The sequence below is a fragment of the Seriola aureovittata genome, chromosome 9, assembly GCF_021018895.1.
Source record: "Seriola aureovittata isolate HTS-2021-v1 ecotype China chromosome 9, ASM2101889v1, whole genome shotgun sequence".
NCBI lineage: Eukaryota > Metazoa > Chordata > Actinopteri > Carangiformes > Carangidae > Seriola > Seriola aureovittata.
In genome coordinates, this window is record NC_079372.1 from 26,165,451 (window position 1) to 26,179,575 (window position 14,125).

Genomic DNA, 14,125 nt, shown 5'->3' on the forward strand with positions numbered 1-14,125 from the left:
GGTCATACTATACTTTGCCATTTTATTCCATATTATAATATGACATTTTTTTTGGTTTTTATGCTATATTAAAATATGACATTTTTTGACTTTTTTATGTCATACTTTACTATGACGTTTTTTGTCATTTTTATGCCTTACTATACTATGATGTTTTTTGACATTTTTATATCATACTATATTATGCCTTTTTATTCCATATTATAATATGACTTTTTTTTTATTTTTATGCTATATTATACTATGACACTTTTCTGACTTTTTTTGTCATACTATACTATGACATTTTTGTCATTTTCATACCATATTATAATATGACTTTTTTTTTTCATTTTTATGCTATATTATAAAATGACATTTTTGGACTTCTTTATGTCATACTATACTATGCCTTTTAACACCATACTATATCATGATGTTTTTCTTACATTTTTATGCTATATTATAATATGACATTTTTTGACTTTTTTATGTCATACTATACTAGGAAGTTTTTTGTCATTTTTATGTCATACTATACTATGATGTTTTTTGACATTTTTATGTCATACTATACTATGCATTTTTATACCATATATATATATATATGACATTTTTTTCATTTTTATGCTATATTATACTATGACACTTTTTGACTTTTTTTTGTCATACTATACTATGATGTTTTTTCACTTTTTTTCATGACTTATTATACTATGAGATATGCATGCATAACTTTACTATGACATTATTTGACATCTCTGTGATACTATACTATGACGTTTTTTTTCATTTCTATGACATACTATAACATGTTGTTTTTTGACATTTTTATGCCATACTATACTATGATTTATTTTTGACATTTTTATGTCATACTATATTATGCCTTTTTATACCATATTATAATATAACATTTTTTTTTCATTTTTTATGCTATATTATAATATGACATTTTTTGACTTTTTTATGTCATACTATACTATGACGTTTTTTATCATTTTTATACCTTACTATACTATCATGTTTTTTGACATTTTTATGTCATACTATATTATGCCTTTTTACACCATACTATATTATGATGTTTTTTTACATTTTTATGCTATATTATAATATGACATTTTTTGACTTTTTTATGTCATACTATACAATGACATTTTTTGTCATTTTTATACCTTACTATACTATGATGTTTTTTGTCATTTTTATGCCTTACTATACTATGATGTTTTTTGACATTTTTATGTCATACTATATTATGTCTTTTTATACCATATTATTATATGACATTTTTTTTCATTTTTATGCTATATTATAATATGACGCTTTTTGACTTTTTTATGTCATACTATACTATGACGTTTTTTTTCCTTTTTACACCTTACTATACTATGACGTTTTTTGTCATTTTTATACCTTACTATACTATGATGTTTTTTTATGTTTTTATGTCATACTATATTATGCCTTATTATACCATATTATAATATGACATTTTTTGACTTTTTGTTGTCATACTATACTATGATGTTTTTTGACATTTTTATGTCATACTATACTATGACGTTGTTTGACTTTTTTATGACTTTCTATACTATGATATATTCATGCATAACTTTTACGATGACATTATTTGACATCTCTGGCATACTATATTGTGATGTTTTTCAATTACTACAAATTGAACACTTTTCTACACAGCCTGCATAGCTCAGTTGGTAGAGCAAATTACTTTCAATGTTAAGGTCAATGGTTCAAGTCCCCGTTCGGACAAAACCTAAAACCTTTCTTGAAATAGGTTGACATTAGGGAAAATAGCAACAACTAATAAATATACTCTGAACAGCAGTCATACTATGAAGTTCAAATGGAATACTGAACTGTGACATGCTATAGTATGATGTTCTACACTATGAAGTTTTCATGACAAACTATACTATGACATTTTTTATATTTTTATGCTATATTATAATATATGCTGCTTTTTGACTTATTATACTATGAGATATTCATGCATAACCTTACTATGACATTATTTGACATCTCTGTCATACTATATTGTGATGTTTTTCAATTACTACAAATTCAACACTTTTCTACACAGCCTGCATAGCTCAGTTGGTAGAGCAAATTGCCTTCAATATTAAGGTCAATGGTTCAAGTCCCCGTTCGGACAAAACCTAAAACCTTTCTTGAAATAGGTTGACATTAGGGAAAATAGCAACAACTAATAAATATACTCTGAACAGCAGTCATACTATGAAGTTCAAATGGAATACTGAAATGTGACATGCTATAGTATGATGTTCTACACTATAAAGTTTTCATGACATACTATACTATGACATTTTTTACACTTTTATGCTATGTTATAATATATACTGCTTTATGATTTATTATACTATGAGATATTCATGTTTTTTTGACGTTTTTATGTCATACTATACTATGATGTTTTTTTGACATTTTTAGGTCATACTATACTATGCCTTTTTATTAAATATTATAATATGACATTTTTTTCATTTTTATGCTATATTAAAATATGACATTTTTGGACTTTTTTATGTCATACTATACTATGACGTTTTTTGTCATTTTTATACCATACTATAACATGTCGTTTTTTTTAACATTTTTATGCCTTACTATACTATGATGTTTTTTGACATTTTTATGTCATACTATACCATGCCTTTTTATACCATATTATACTGTGACATTTTTTTTCATTTTTATGCTATATTATAATATGAAATTTTTGGACTTTTTTATGTCATACTTTACTATGACGTTTTTTGTCATTTTTATACCTTACTATACTATAATGTTTTTCGACATTTTCATTTCATACTATATTATGCCTTTTTACACCATACTGTATCTTGATGTTTTTTTTACATTTTTATGCCATATTATAATATGACATTTTTTTTCTTATTATGTCATACTATACTATGACGTTTTTTGTCATTTTTATACCTTACTATACTAAGATGTTTTTTGTCATTTTTATCCCTTACTATAATATGATGTTTTTTGACATTTTTAGGTCATACTATACTATATGTTTTTATTCCATATTATAATATGACATTTTTTTTCATTTTTATGCTATATTATAAAATGACATTTTTGGACTTTTTTATGTCATACTATACTATGCCTTTTTACACCATACTATATCATGATGTTTTTTTTACATTTTTATGCTATATTATAATATGTCATTTTTTGACTTTTTTATGTCATACTATACTATGACGTTTTTTGTCATTTTCATACCTCACTATACTATGATGTTTTTTGTCATTTTTATGCCTTACTATACTATGATGTTTTTGACATTTTTAGGTCATACTATACCGTGCCTTTTTATTCCATATTATAATATGACATTTCTTTTATTTTTATGCTATATTATAATATGACATTTTTGGACTTTTTAATGTCATACTTTACTATGACGTTTTTTGTCAATTTTATACCTTACTATACTATAATGTTTTTTGACATTTATATTTCATACTATATTATGCCTTTTTACACCATACTGTATTTTGATGTTTTTTTTACATTTTTATGCTATATTATACTATGACACTTTTTGACTTTTTTTTGTCATACTATACTATGACATTTTTTGTCATTTTCATACTATACTATAATATGTCGTTTTTTTTTTTTACATTTTTATGCCTTACTGTACTATGATGTTTTTTGACATTTTTATGTCATACTATACTATGCCTTTTTATACCATTCTATACTATGACATTTTTTTTTCATTTTTATGCTATATTATAAAATGACATTTTTGGACTTTTTTATGTCATACTATACTATGCCTTTTTACACCATACTATATCATGATGTTTTTTTTACATTTTTATGCTATATTATAATATGTCATTTTTTGACTTTTTTATGTCATACTATACTATGACGTTTTTTGTCATTTTCATACCTCACTATACTATGATGTTTTTTGTCATTTTTATGCCTTACTATACTATGATGTTTTTGACATTTTTAGGTCATACTATACCGTGCCTTTTTATTCCATATTATAATATGAAATTTTTTTTATTTTTATGCTATATTATAATATGACATTTTTGGACTTTTTAATGTCATACTTTACTATGACGTTTTTTGTCAATTTTATACCTTACTATACTATAATGTTTTTTGACATTTTTATTTCATACTATATTATGCCTTTTTACACCATACTGTATTTTGATGTTTTTTTTACATTTTTATGCTATATTATACTATGACACTTTTTTTCATTTTTATGTCATACTATACTATGACGTTTTTTGTCATTTTTATACCTTACTATACTATGATGTTTTTTGTCATTTTTATGCCTTACTATACTATGATGTTTTTTGACATTTTTATGTCATACTATACTATGCCTTTTTATACCATATTATAATATGACTTTTTTTTTCATTTTTATGCTATATTATAATATGACCTTTTTTGTCATTTTTATACCTTACTATACTATGATGTTTTTTGACATTTTTATGTCATACTATACTATGCCTTTTTATACCATATTATACTGTGACTTTTTTTTCATTTTTATGCTATATTATAATATGACATTTTTGGACTTTTTTATGTCATACTATACTATGATGTTTTTTTTACATTTTTATGCCTTACTATACTATGATGTTTTTTTTTTTTTATTTTTATGCCTTACTGTACTATGATGTTTTTTGACATTTTTATGTCATACTATACTATGCCTTTTTATACCATTCTATACTATGACATTTTTTTTTCATTTTTATGCTATATTATAATATGACGTTTTTTTGTCATTTTCATACCTTACTATACTATAATGTTTTTTGACATTTTTATTTCATACTATATTATGCCTTTTTACACCATACTATATCTTGATGGTTTTTTTTACATTTTTATGTCATACTATACTATGCCTTTTTATACCATATTATACTGTGACATTTTTTTTTCATTTTTATGCTATATTATAATATGACATTTTTGGACTTTTTTATGTCATCCTTTATTATGATGTTTTTGTCATTTTTATACCTTACTATACTATGATGTTTTTTGACATTTTTATGTCTTACTATACTATGATGTTTTTTGACATTTTTATGTCTTACTATACTATGCCTTTTTATACCATATTATAATATGACATTTTTTTTTATTTTTATGCTATATTATACTATGACACTTTTTGACTTTTTTTGTCATACTATACTATGACATTTTTTGTCATTTTCATACCATACTATAACATGTCTTTTTTTGACATTTTTATGCCTTACTATACTATGATGTTTTTTGACATTTTTATGTCATACTATACGATGCCTTTTTATACCATATTATATAATATGACATTTTTTTTCATTTTTATGCTATATTATAATATGATTTTGATCATTTTCATGATTTACTCATATCATCCAGGTAATGTTGTCACCCATTGGCTTATAAAACCCTTCCAAGATTAAATAGTCAAATTAATAATTCATTTTCATCAATCTGACAGCATGGCTGCTTCCTCTGCACCAGAAAATACATTTCAAAGATGCCTTCCTCTAGGCAGTGACAGTGCATCTTCACATTGATAAAACTTTACTTTTTCCTCTAATATTAACACTCATATGCAGATTGGTGTATTTGCATTTCTTAAACCCACCATTTTCCAAAATGCTAGCGTTTTCAATAATGAACTATTTCTGGCTGTTGTTGTACGTTTATTACCATCATCAATATGCAATAGGAAAAAGAATGATATTTGTCAGAAATTTAAGTATTTTAGTGTTCTGTGGCAAAAAGGCTACAGCATATTTTTGCGTAGTTTGCCTAACAGTCCTGCCCTGTGTGGTCTCAGTTAGCCGACATGAGTCTGTCATTTGAATGTAGGTGCTCTCAGAAACCAGTGTGGGAATCTGTGGTACAGACATTTCATTTTAGTTCAGCCTGAGGATGTAGGTTTGTTCACATCCAGCACAACTCTATGTCTGTCTATGGGTGACTTTCGAAGGAGCTGCAGTGACGTGTCATTAATGTGATGTGTCATTTTGTGCCACATCATAAGCTCCATTCAGACAAGATTAGTGTCTGTAGGGGAGGTCAGGTAGTTTCATTTCTGCAGCAGTGATGTTAATCCGGTCCAGATTGGTCGTGTCTGTGTTTTTCACCTTCAAGCCTTCAAAATACTTCAACCCCAAAACACCCACTGTGTGCAGACAAACTCTAAAGTTTCTCCTATTTTAGTCGAAGGTCACGCAGTCAACTGTACATCAACACCGTTTTATCAGCCCTTTTTCCTGTAAATTATATCTTATAATCTATACTATACTACTAAATTCTTCTGGCAGTTACGTTTTGATGGGAAACTAACTGCTTTCTGGATTCAAGGTTGACCACTTATTTGGCTGATGTTTTAAGTTCAGAATCAACTGAACTTTGGTCGATGGCGGGGACCTACGCCAGTGTCAAGTTAATGTTATTGTGTACTTGAGATAATTTATCTTTATATTGAAATTAACTTTTTGTAAGACAGCTTCATTCATAAATTATGAGAATGATAAGATTGTTGGTTATAGTAATGTATTATTAATCAGACTGAAGATAACTGCTGCTCTGCTGAGAGAATGCTATTTCTGTTTAGCTAGCAAGCATGGTCAGTAGTGCATATATATATATATATATATATATATATATATATATATATATACGCGTTACCTTATACAGCTATAGACTGACAGAACTAAATAGAGCACAGGCATCGAGTGGAACATAAAAGTCCCTTTACATAGTTATTGATCACACTGATTGAATATATCATTCAGCCCTAACTGCATCTATGTTTTCTTTTTTCAGTGGTATTTATGGCTGACATCTTGTCAGCAGAATCAATTGAATGTATTACATTTTTTACTTGCCTCTCCTGCTTAGTATATTTTTAAGCCTGAGCTTGACCAAGAAACCCAACAGGTAATGCCAAACTTGAGACCAGAATCAGTCTGATATAAATGCTCTATTTTATCCATTACACCTATCCATTTCCAGGCTATTGCAATGCATTGACTCCACTCTCTTTCCTTGTTTATACAGTTGATTCTATTTCCCACATTATCCTGAGAGACCCATCCTGTCTGGATCAGACAGACAAACTCTGTACTTCTGTTTCTTTTGCATTAATTCAGACTGAGAATCGAAGACTTGGAGATTTCATACTGGAGGTCACCAGTCTTTCATCTACATGATCAAAGACATCTTATGTAAACCTGCATTTATAAATTAGTGTATGTGAGTACATGTGCCTATGTACATCTACTCCACATGACTCTGTGTGTGTGTGTGTGTGTGTGTTTGTGTGTGCGTTATGTCATGACTGTGCTTGAAGTAAAGTACAGGTTCATCAAAATGTGGCCACTAGAGGGTAAACTCCATAACCGTTATTTGTACACATTATCAGACACAGAGGTCAATCAATGTACTTAACCAAAATAAGAAAGCATAATAAGAAAACAGCATAAAAACAGATTGTAAAACATGTAATATCTAATTAAAGTGCATGAATAAATGATTAAATGAAGGCAGTGAAGAACAGCAATTCTAAGCTTCTTTTTGCATCCAGTTACGGTTTGAGCTGAATTGATGTGCATTGGGAGCTGTATTAATATCACTTCATGAAGCTGATGAGACTAACAATTTAGCAACTTAAACTCATACTCATTCATTTGCAGTGTTTTGTCCACCTGTTGAATGCAAGTCCAGTCTTCTCCACTTGATTCCTCAGCTAATTGCTAAATATGTCTGTCTGCTGTTTGGTACTATATTGGATTTATCACTGCTGAAAACAGGTGCCTACTGCTGCAGGAACAAGGTTAAAGAGAGCACTGACACTGAACTATATGTGCTGTACAACCAAAAGTATCAGGGTGAGTAGAGCTGCAGAGTTGATGATAATTACCTGCAGATTCGTCACCACACTCTGATTCAGTGTCAATGTCAATATATGATATAAAATATTGATTATTGGCACTTTAAATGATAGGAGAGCTCAGCAAGCAAATGATCAGAAGAAATTGCTTCTTGGTGTCTGATTGGATTCACAAGACTGCTGTAGACTACAAGTTAGAGAATTAAGGCTTCTACCGATCGAAGCTCTTGGTCTGTCTGTGTTATTACACTCTGTCTACAGTGTGTGTGAGTATGTGTGTACGTTGCTCTTTCCAGTGTGAATAATCCGCTGTTCTCCTGTGTTCAAAACTCAGCGGGGGACTTGCTGATTGTTGTGCCACAGTAACAGGAAGAACAGAAAGACACAGCCATCACGGTACAAAGGAATTTGGAACATTACAGGAAAACAAATGTGCAAAAACAATTATTTTCAGTGCTTTCAGTGAAGAAGTGTGAATGCATTTGGAGACAAAACTGTAAGTAAGAAAGTGAGTGGGTGTGTGTTTGTGTTTCCTGTTTTTCCGCCACGGGTGGAGGTTTCACTTCTTCTTCTGCAGCACCAACTTCAACCTGACTAAATCTGCAGGTAGAAAAAAATATAGAAGACACACTCTATGCATAATTGAATTCAATTTCTCTGAGACAAGAGGACCTTAGACCTCAGATTTAAAAATGTAAATTTGATATATTTTAGCTTTGTAGCTTTGGAGTTGTAAACATCACATCACACGACTCATAACCATAACCATGGTTTCATGCTGGAAAAGGTATTATATTTTTTCCTGTAATTTATAAACTGATAACAGGACAGTTTGACCTGACACTTAACAGCACAGTTTATTTAAGCAAATCCTTTTAGAGATGTGGCATGACACAGGCAGACTGATGCACTTTTGTTTTACGTAAACTAATGGGGTAAGTGGAGGTGAATCACCAAAGCTTCATGTTTCTGCCTCTTCATGTTTGTCACTGCTGGAAATGCTTCTTGAAATGTTCCTGCTTCAGGCTTTTAACACGTTTTACATTAAAGAATTTCCCTGGCATTTTGTGTTTCCTTGTTTCTCCCCTTATTTTACTCTACTGCAAAATCTACTCAGTCATGCTGTTTTGTTAATTAGTCAGATCTCTGTGACATCCTCTGAGACATGTGTGTGATGAAGAGGGAAATTAACTTGACATCAAACTCAATGAGAAATACTCCTCTTGAAAAATGACTAGTTCTATCCTCAGGCAAAGCAATTAGGCCCCTGATTCCTCCAATGAAACTAATCACTATAGCATTATACTTGTATAGCCAGCTCTCAGGTGGTGATTCATATGAACAATATAGCACAGATTCAGGGTGGACCTTACCTGAGTTATAAAGGTTATAAAACAATACAGACTGCAGCTTTAGCTCAGGTTCTGTGAGGATGAATCAAACGTGTGGAGCTGAAAGAGCAAATGCATCCTGGATGAAACTGTTGGTCAATTTCCGTCTGTAGAAAATGGCACATCTGCATAACCTCAAAATACTGTGTATCAATGGCTTGATATGCAGCTTTAGTGCCCCCCTGTGGTGACAGAGAGCACTGCAAAGCACATTCAACAAGTGGCAGTGCTCAGTGGATTTCAGTGTTGTATTACAGCAAAGACGCGCTCATGTTTGCATAGTTTTAAATCGTTACACTATTTGAGCACATTTTACTCATATTAACACCTGAGATATTATTTACATTTGTTCGAGAGCCCAATCGAGCTGTGTGTGTTTTTGCCCTGTGTCGTTATATTAGTGAGTTTCATAATAAATCAAGGCCTTTCTGAGTGTTTTCATGTCACCTACACAGAAAGCAGCAGATCAGGTAGTGGAAATGCATTTGATAAGACTTCACACCTCTATCAGAGGAGATTTGTGCTGCTAGATATGATTCAGAATTGTATCACCGATCAAAGGTTAACCTCTGATAACAGGCGGCGGTGGAGACTACAGCCACCTCAGGCCAGTGTCTGCAGCAGTGCACCAACAGGGGGCGCTGGACTGCAAAAACACATTTTACACCCAGTATTTAAAGTCAAAAGTTGGGTATTTCTTGAAACATTACATATAGCTGATTCAAGGGAGGTGAGATTTCAGTGGTTGTTGTACCCTCACAGTGTTCCTGTGATCCCAGGATCATGATTTAAGAGAGGTGTGCCCTAAGAAAATGATGAAAAGCAGAGGATTAGGCAGCGAAATGATGGATTTTGTAAATAGCAATAGCAATTGATTCGGTGAACTCACTACGTACTTGTAGCTTTTTAGTAAGCTGATTGTTAGAGGCCATATTATATGCTCTCTTATTCAGGACTCACATATGACTGAAAATGAGGCAGGACACACTTTAGTGTCTGACAAAAGTGACACAGACACCAGTGTGTTTTTGACATTTTCACTCGCAGTTATCAGGTGCTTAAACCCATGCAGGGAGTGCCATTCTGCAAGACAAGAAGTATAATAGAACATGGTATTCAATTAACATTCAGTAGTTTAAATGCATGTGTCTGAATGAAGTTTCTGCCATGTATTCTTAAAAATTTTATTGTTTTAATCATTTGTTTGCTTGATTGACTCTCTCTCTCCCTCTCTCTCCTTGGTGTATGGCGCCCCCTCCTGTTGCTGTTGGTCCATTCACATCATATGAAGCAGTCACTCACCAAACAACATAAAATGCTCCCTGTTAAAACTCAGCTAATGGTATATTTAAACTGAGAAAACAGTGATTTCTTTTTTCTTTTTTTTTTTAAAACTTATAACCAAACAACAAAACAAAGAAATCATCTAGGGGAGCAAAAGATCTTTGTCCTTCAGCTTTTCAAAAGTTGCAGCATTTTCAACTCAAGAGGCAGCATGAAAAAATCAGGACCTCTAACAGATGAGCCTGTTAATAAACCTGAGGAAGGAAGCATGACAGGTGGATATTGAGCTTCAGCCACCTTCAAATTACTCTTCCTTTACACTCACTGAGTGTCAGACTCGGGCCTGCACAGCCTCGGGGGTCATAGAGGTGAAGCCAAGAAACAGCACATTGTCATTTTTGTTCTTTTAATATACAAGACTTTCATTATCTCCTTACATGACCATGGATGAATGGATGAACAGAGAGATAGAGAGGGAGAACAAGGACAATAGTGGTGGCTGCTGAAGTTGATTGTACTGATTCTCAACATGTGAACCTTGTGATTCCTGGAAAGAAGGAACTGTAGCTCATGGAGGACGCCTGCATTTGATTGTCTCCGGCTTTCAAGGTCTGTGTGTTTTTCTTATCAACCAACAACCCATCCCACCAAACTCAGATTGAGAAGAGAAGAGAAGAGAAGCCGGAGGCCTCTGCGGTTTGAATGTGTAACTAATGCTGATCTGTGGTGCACATGCAAAGCAGAATAGTGATGAAAACTTATATTTGTGTTCATTTGAATTTTGTCATTTCTTAAGCCCCTGTCTAGTGTACAAGTCTTAACAATTAGTCACGGTGTACTGTGGTTATATGAGCACATAAAACATTAAAATTAAATTTTCTCATTAAACACTGCACACATGGTACCTTTGTCATCTTTATTATTGTATCTAATATTCTATAAATGAACATCTGCATTCTATTTAAATTGCTTTCCAAACAGAAAACATACACCTGCCAAAATAAGGTGGCTGTATACAGTGACATATAGGCATGTGTAAAGTTACATTCAAATGATTTCAGTATATTTTATGTATGAATGTATGAATATATATATATAAAAAAAACAACTCTACAAAAAAAGTTGCATAAAATCTAAAAATAAAAAGAGCATAAAAGTACATAATAAAGATACTTTTATTAATAAAAGTCCTGGTCTGGTATTTAAATGGCTCTCCATGATGTTTTATTATGTGCAATAAAATGTTGGCAACAACAAATAAAAATTGTTATATATAAAGTTTTATTATAGAGAACTCCGGGTCTCCTCCCGCTTGGATGGACGTGTGAATCCGCGCATGCGCTCCACCGCCTCTGTCCGCCAGGGCGGTGATCTCTCTCCCTCTCTCTCTCTCTCACACACACACACACACACACACTCTTTCTGTCTGTCTCTTTATCACTCTCTCTCTCTCTCTCTGGGAAAAACCCGAGCAGGAGGAAAGCAGCAGAAGGGGGAGGAGGAGGACTCCTTCTTCTTCTTCTTGTTCTTCTTCCGATACAGCGGCGGCAGCAGCAGGATATTTAGAAAAAATAAATAAAAAAAAAATCAACGCACCAAACCCCCCTGGTGCGGAGCGGCAGAGGAAGAAAAAAAAAAAAAACCACACGGATGTGCCTCCGAAAGCGCAGCGGATACCGCCCTCCGGACCTTATTAATGCCAAGATTGTGAGTATCTGATCGGCTGCAGAAACGAGCTTGAAGCGGGGAGGGGAGGGGAGCTGCTTTCAGTGTGATTTCCCCTTCCCCGGTCTTCAGTCAGCGGCGGGGCTTTTCCTCGCTCCGCGGTGTTGAGGAAAAGGTCGGTCTCCGTGATTCTTCCCCTCCCCTCCCCTCCTCTCCTTCCTTCCTCACCCCCTCCTTTCATTTCCTTCTTTCCTTTCTTACCTCCTTGATTCCTTCTCAAGAACGAGCGGCAGGCAGGCAGTCTTTGGGGGGGGGGGGGAGAAGGAGTCGTAGTCGAGTGACCCCTTGTCTTTTCTCCTTTCCGTCTTTTTCCGTTTCTTTTAAACGGTTTCCTTAATGACACTGAGACCAGCAGGGGTGTTTCAGACCAGTGCTCGGTCTTCAGCTCTTCTTTTTTTCTGTAACATAAAACAGGACGCACACAAAGCACACAAACAGCTCACTGGTAGAAAACTGAGGAAGAGGAGAAAAGGGGTTTCTTACTTTTGTTTCATCCTACTTGTGTTTCTTTCTTCAGCTGTCATATATAAGAAGTCAGTGACTGTTAGACTAATGTTTCTGCTGTTGATAACCATGAAGCTTTCAGGGGCATGCTTCATAGGGGAGAGTGGGTTCAGTTGTAACAGGTCAATTGTAAAGGCTCAGGTCAAACTGGGATGTATGACAGTTTCAGTTTGTACCAAACTTCATTCATTGTAATGGAATCTTTGAAATATTGTTAATAGCGTTTTTCCACCTCATGGTACCAACTCGACTCTGCTCTACTTGACTCTACTCGCTTTTGATACCATGTAGTACTTCCACAGAGTACTTTCTAAATGCCTCCTCAGTTGACCACAGTGTGGTGTTCCAGGTCGCCATACTAAAAGTATAGTAAAGTAACAGAAATGGCTTGGCTGTGTAAAAATGGCGGGTTTGTTCAGAATGTCCAGTCTCGTACAGCTATGATGCAGTAGTGGCGACTCTCTCAGACCAATCAGTAATCTGCAGTCATTTCACGTCACCTTCTGGTTATCGCCTCAGCTCGCCTTAAACCTCAGAAGAAAAAAAGGTACCATAGGTAGCAGGTACTATCCACAACTTTTTCCCGGAAAAGTTAAAAAGGGCGAGTAGAGTTGAGTCGAATTGAGCCAGTACCATGGAGTGGATTTACTTTGACAAGTCAGTTTTTCTCTGTCAACCAATAGAAGGCTGTTTACTGTGTTTGTCTGTAGATAAAGTGGCAAGGCAGATTTGACAGAGGAAGAATGCTAACCTTGCTAGATGATTTATAGCGATTTCCATTTACAATTCTACAGTTCTTTGTGACATAACATTGCATAGCATAACCTTACATTGTCATCTTCTCTCTTCTTATCTAAATTTTCAACCTTTAGGTAGCGCACTCTGCTCTTGTGTTTGTGTTGCTTTCCAGGGGGAGAAAATACATTTGGAATTGGTGATAGCTACATTGAGTTTTGACGATTTGTATGCTTGCATCTGTTTTCATGTAATTTTAGGGCACGGATACAACTTTTTCTCTCTGAGTATCAATTATTTCTGCAAGTAATTATCTGATACCAGTGCTCTCTTTCTTCCATATTAGAAATCTGTATACCCAACTATGTGGAACTCATCGGGATCATTTTTATGTACGGTATTATGAGGCCAAGGATTGCTGATGCTATGGTGCTTGAAAGTTATTTGGGGGACCGCTGCATTTTTCAATGAAACTGATAGTGGAAACATCTGGCCAATACATGATACACTTAAAGTGCCCATATTACACTCTTTGGGGTTT

At 33.2% G+C, this 14,125-nt stretch overlaps 1 protein-coding gene across 4 annotated transcripts in view; it reads left to right on the plus strand.

The window, feature by feature from the left end:
* Positions 1-11,815: 11,815 nt before the first annotated feature.
* rgs19 (regulator of G protein signaling 19) overlaps positions 11,816-14,125 on the plus strand; it is a 32,952-nt gene continuing 30,642 nt past the window's right edge. The window contains exon 1 of one of the 4 annotated variants that reach the window (XM_056385053.1): positions 11,816-12,460. Coding sequence is in view for 2 of the 4 variants with exons in the window: in XM_056385050.1 (XP_056241025.1) it covers positions 12,271-12,327 (57 nt within the window). In the remaining 2 variants the exon portion in view is untranslated. The remainder of the gene's footprint in view (positions 12,461-14,125) is intronic. The other 3 variants (XM_056385050.1, XM_056385052.1, XM_056385051.1) reach the window with 3 other exon arrangements.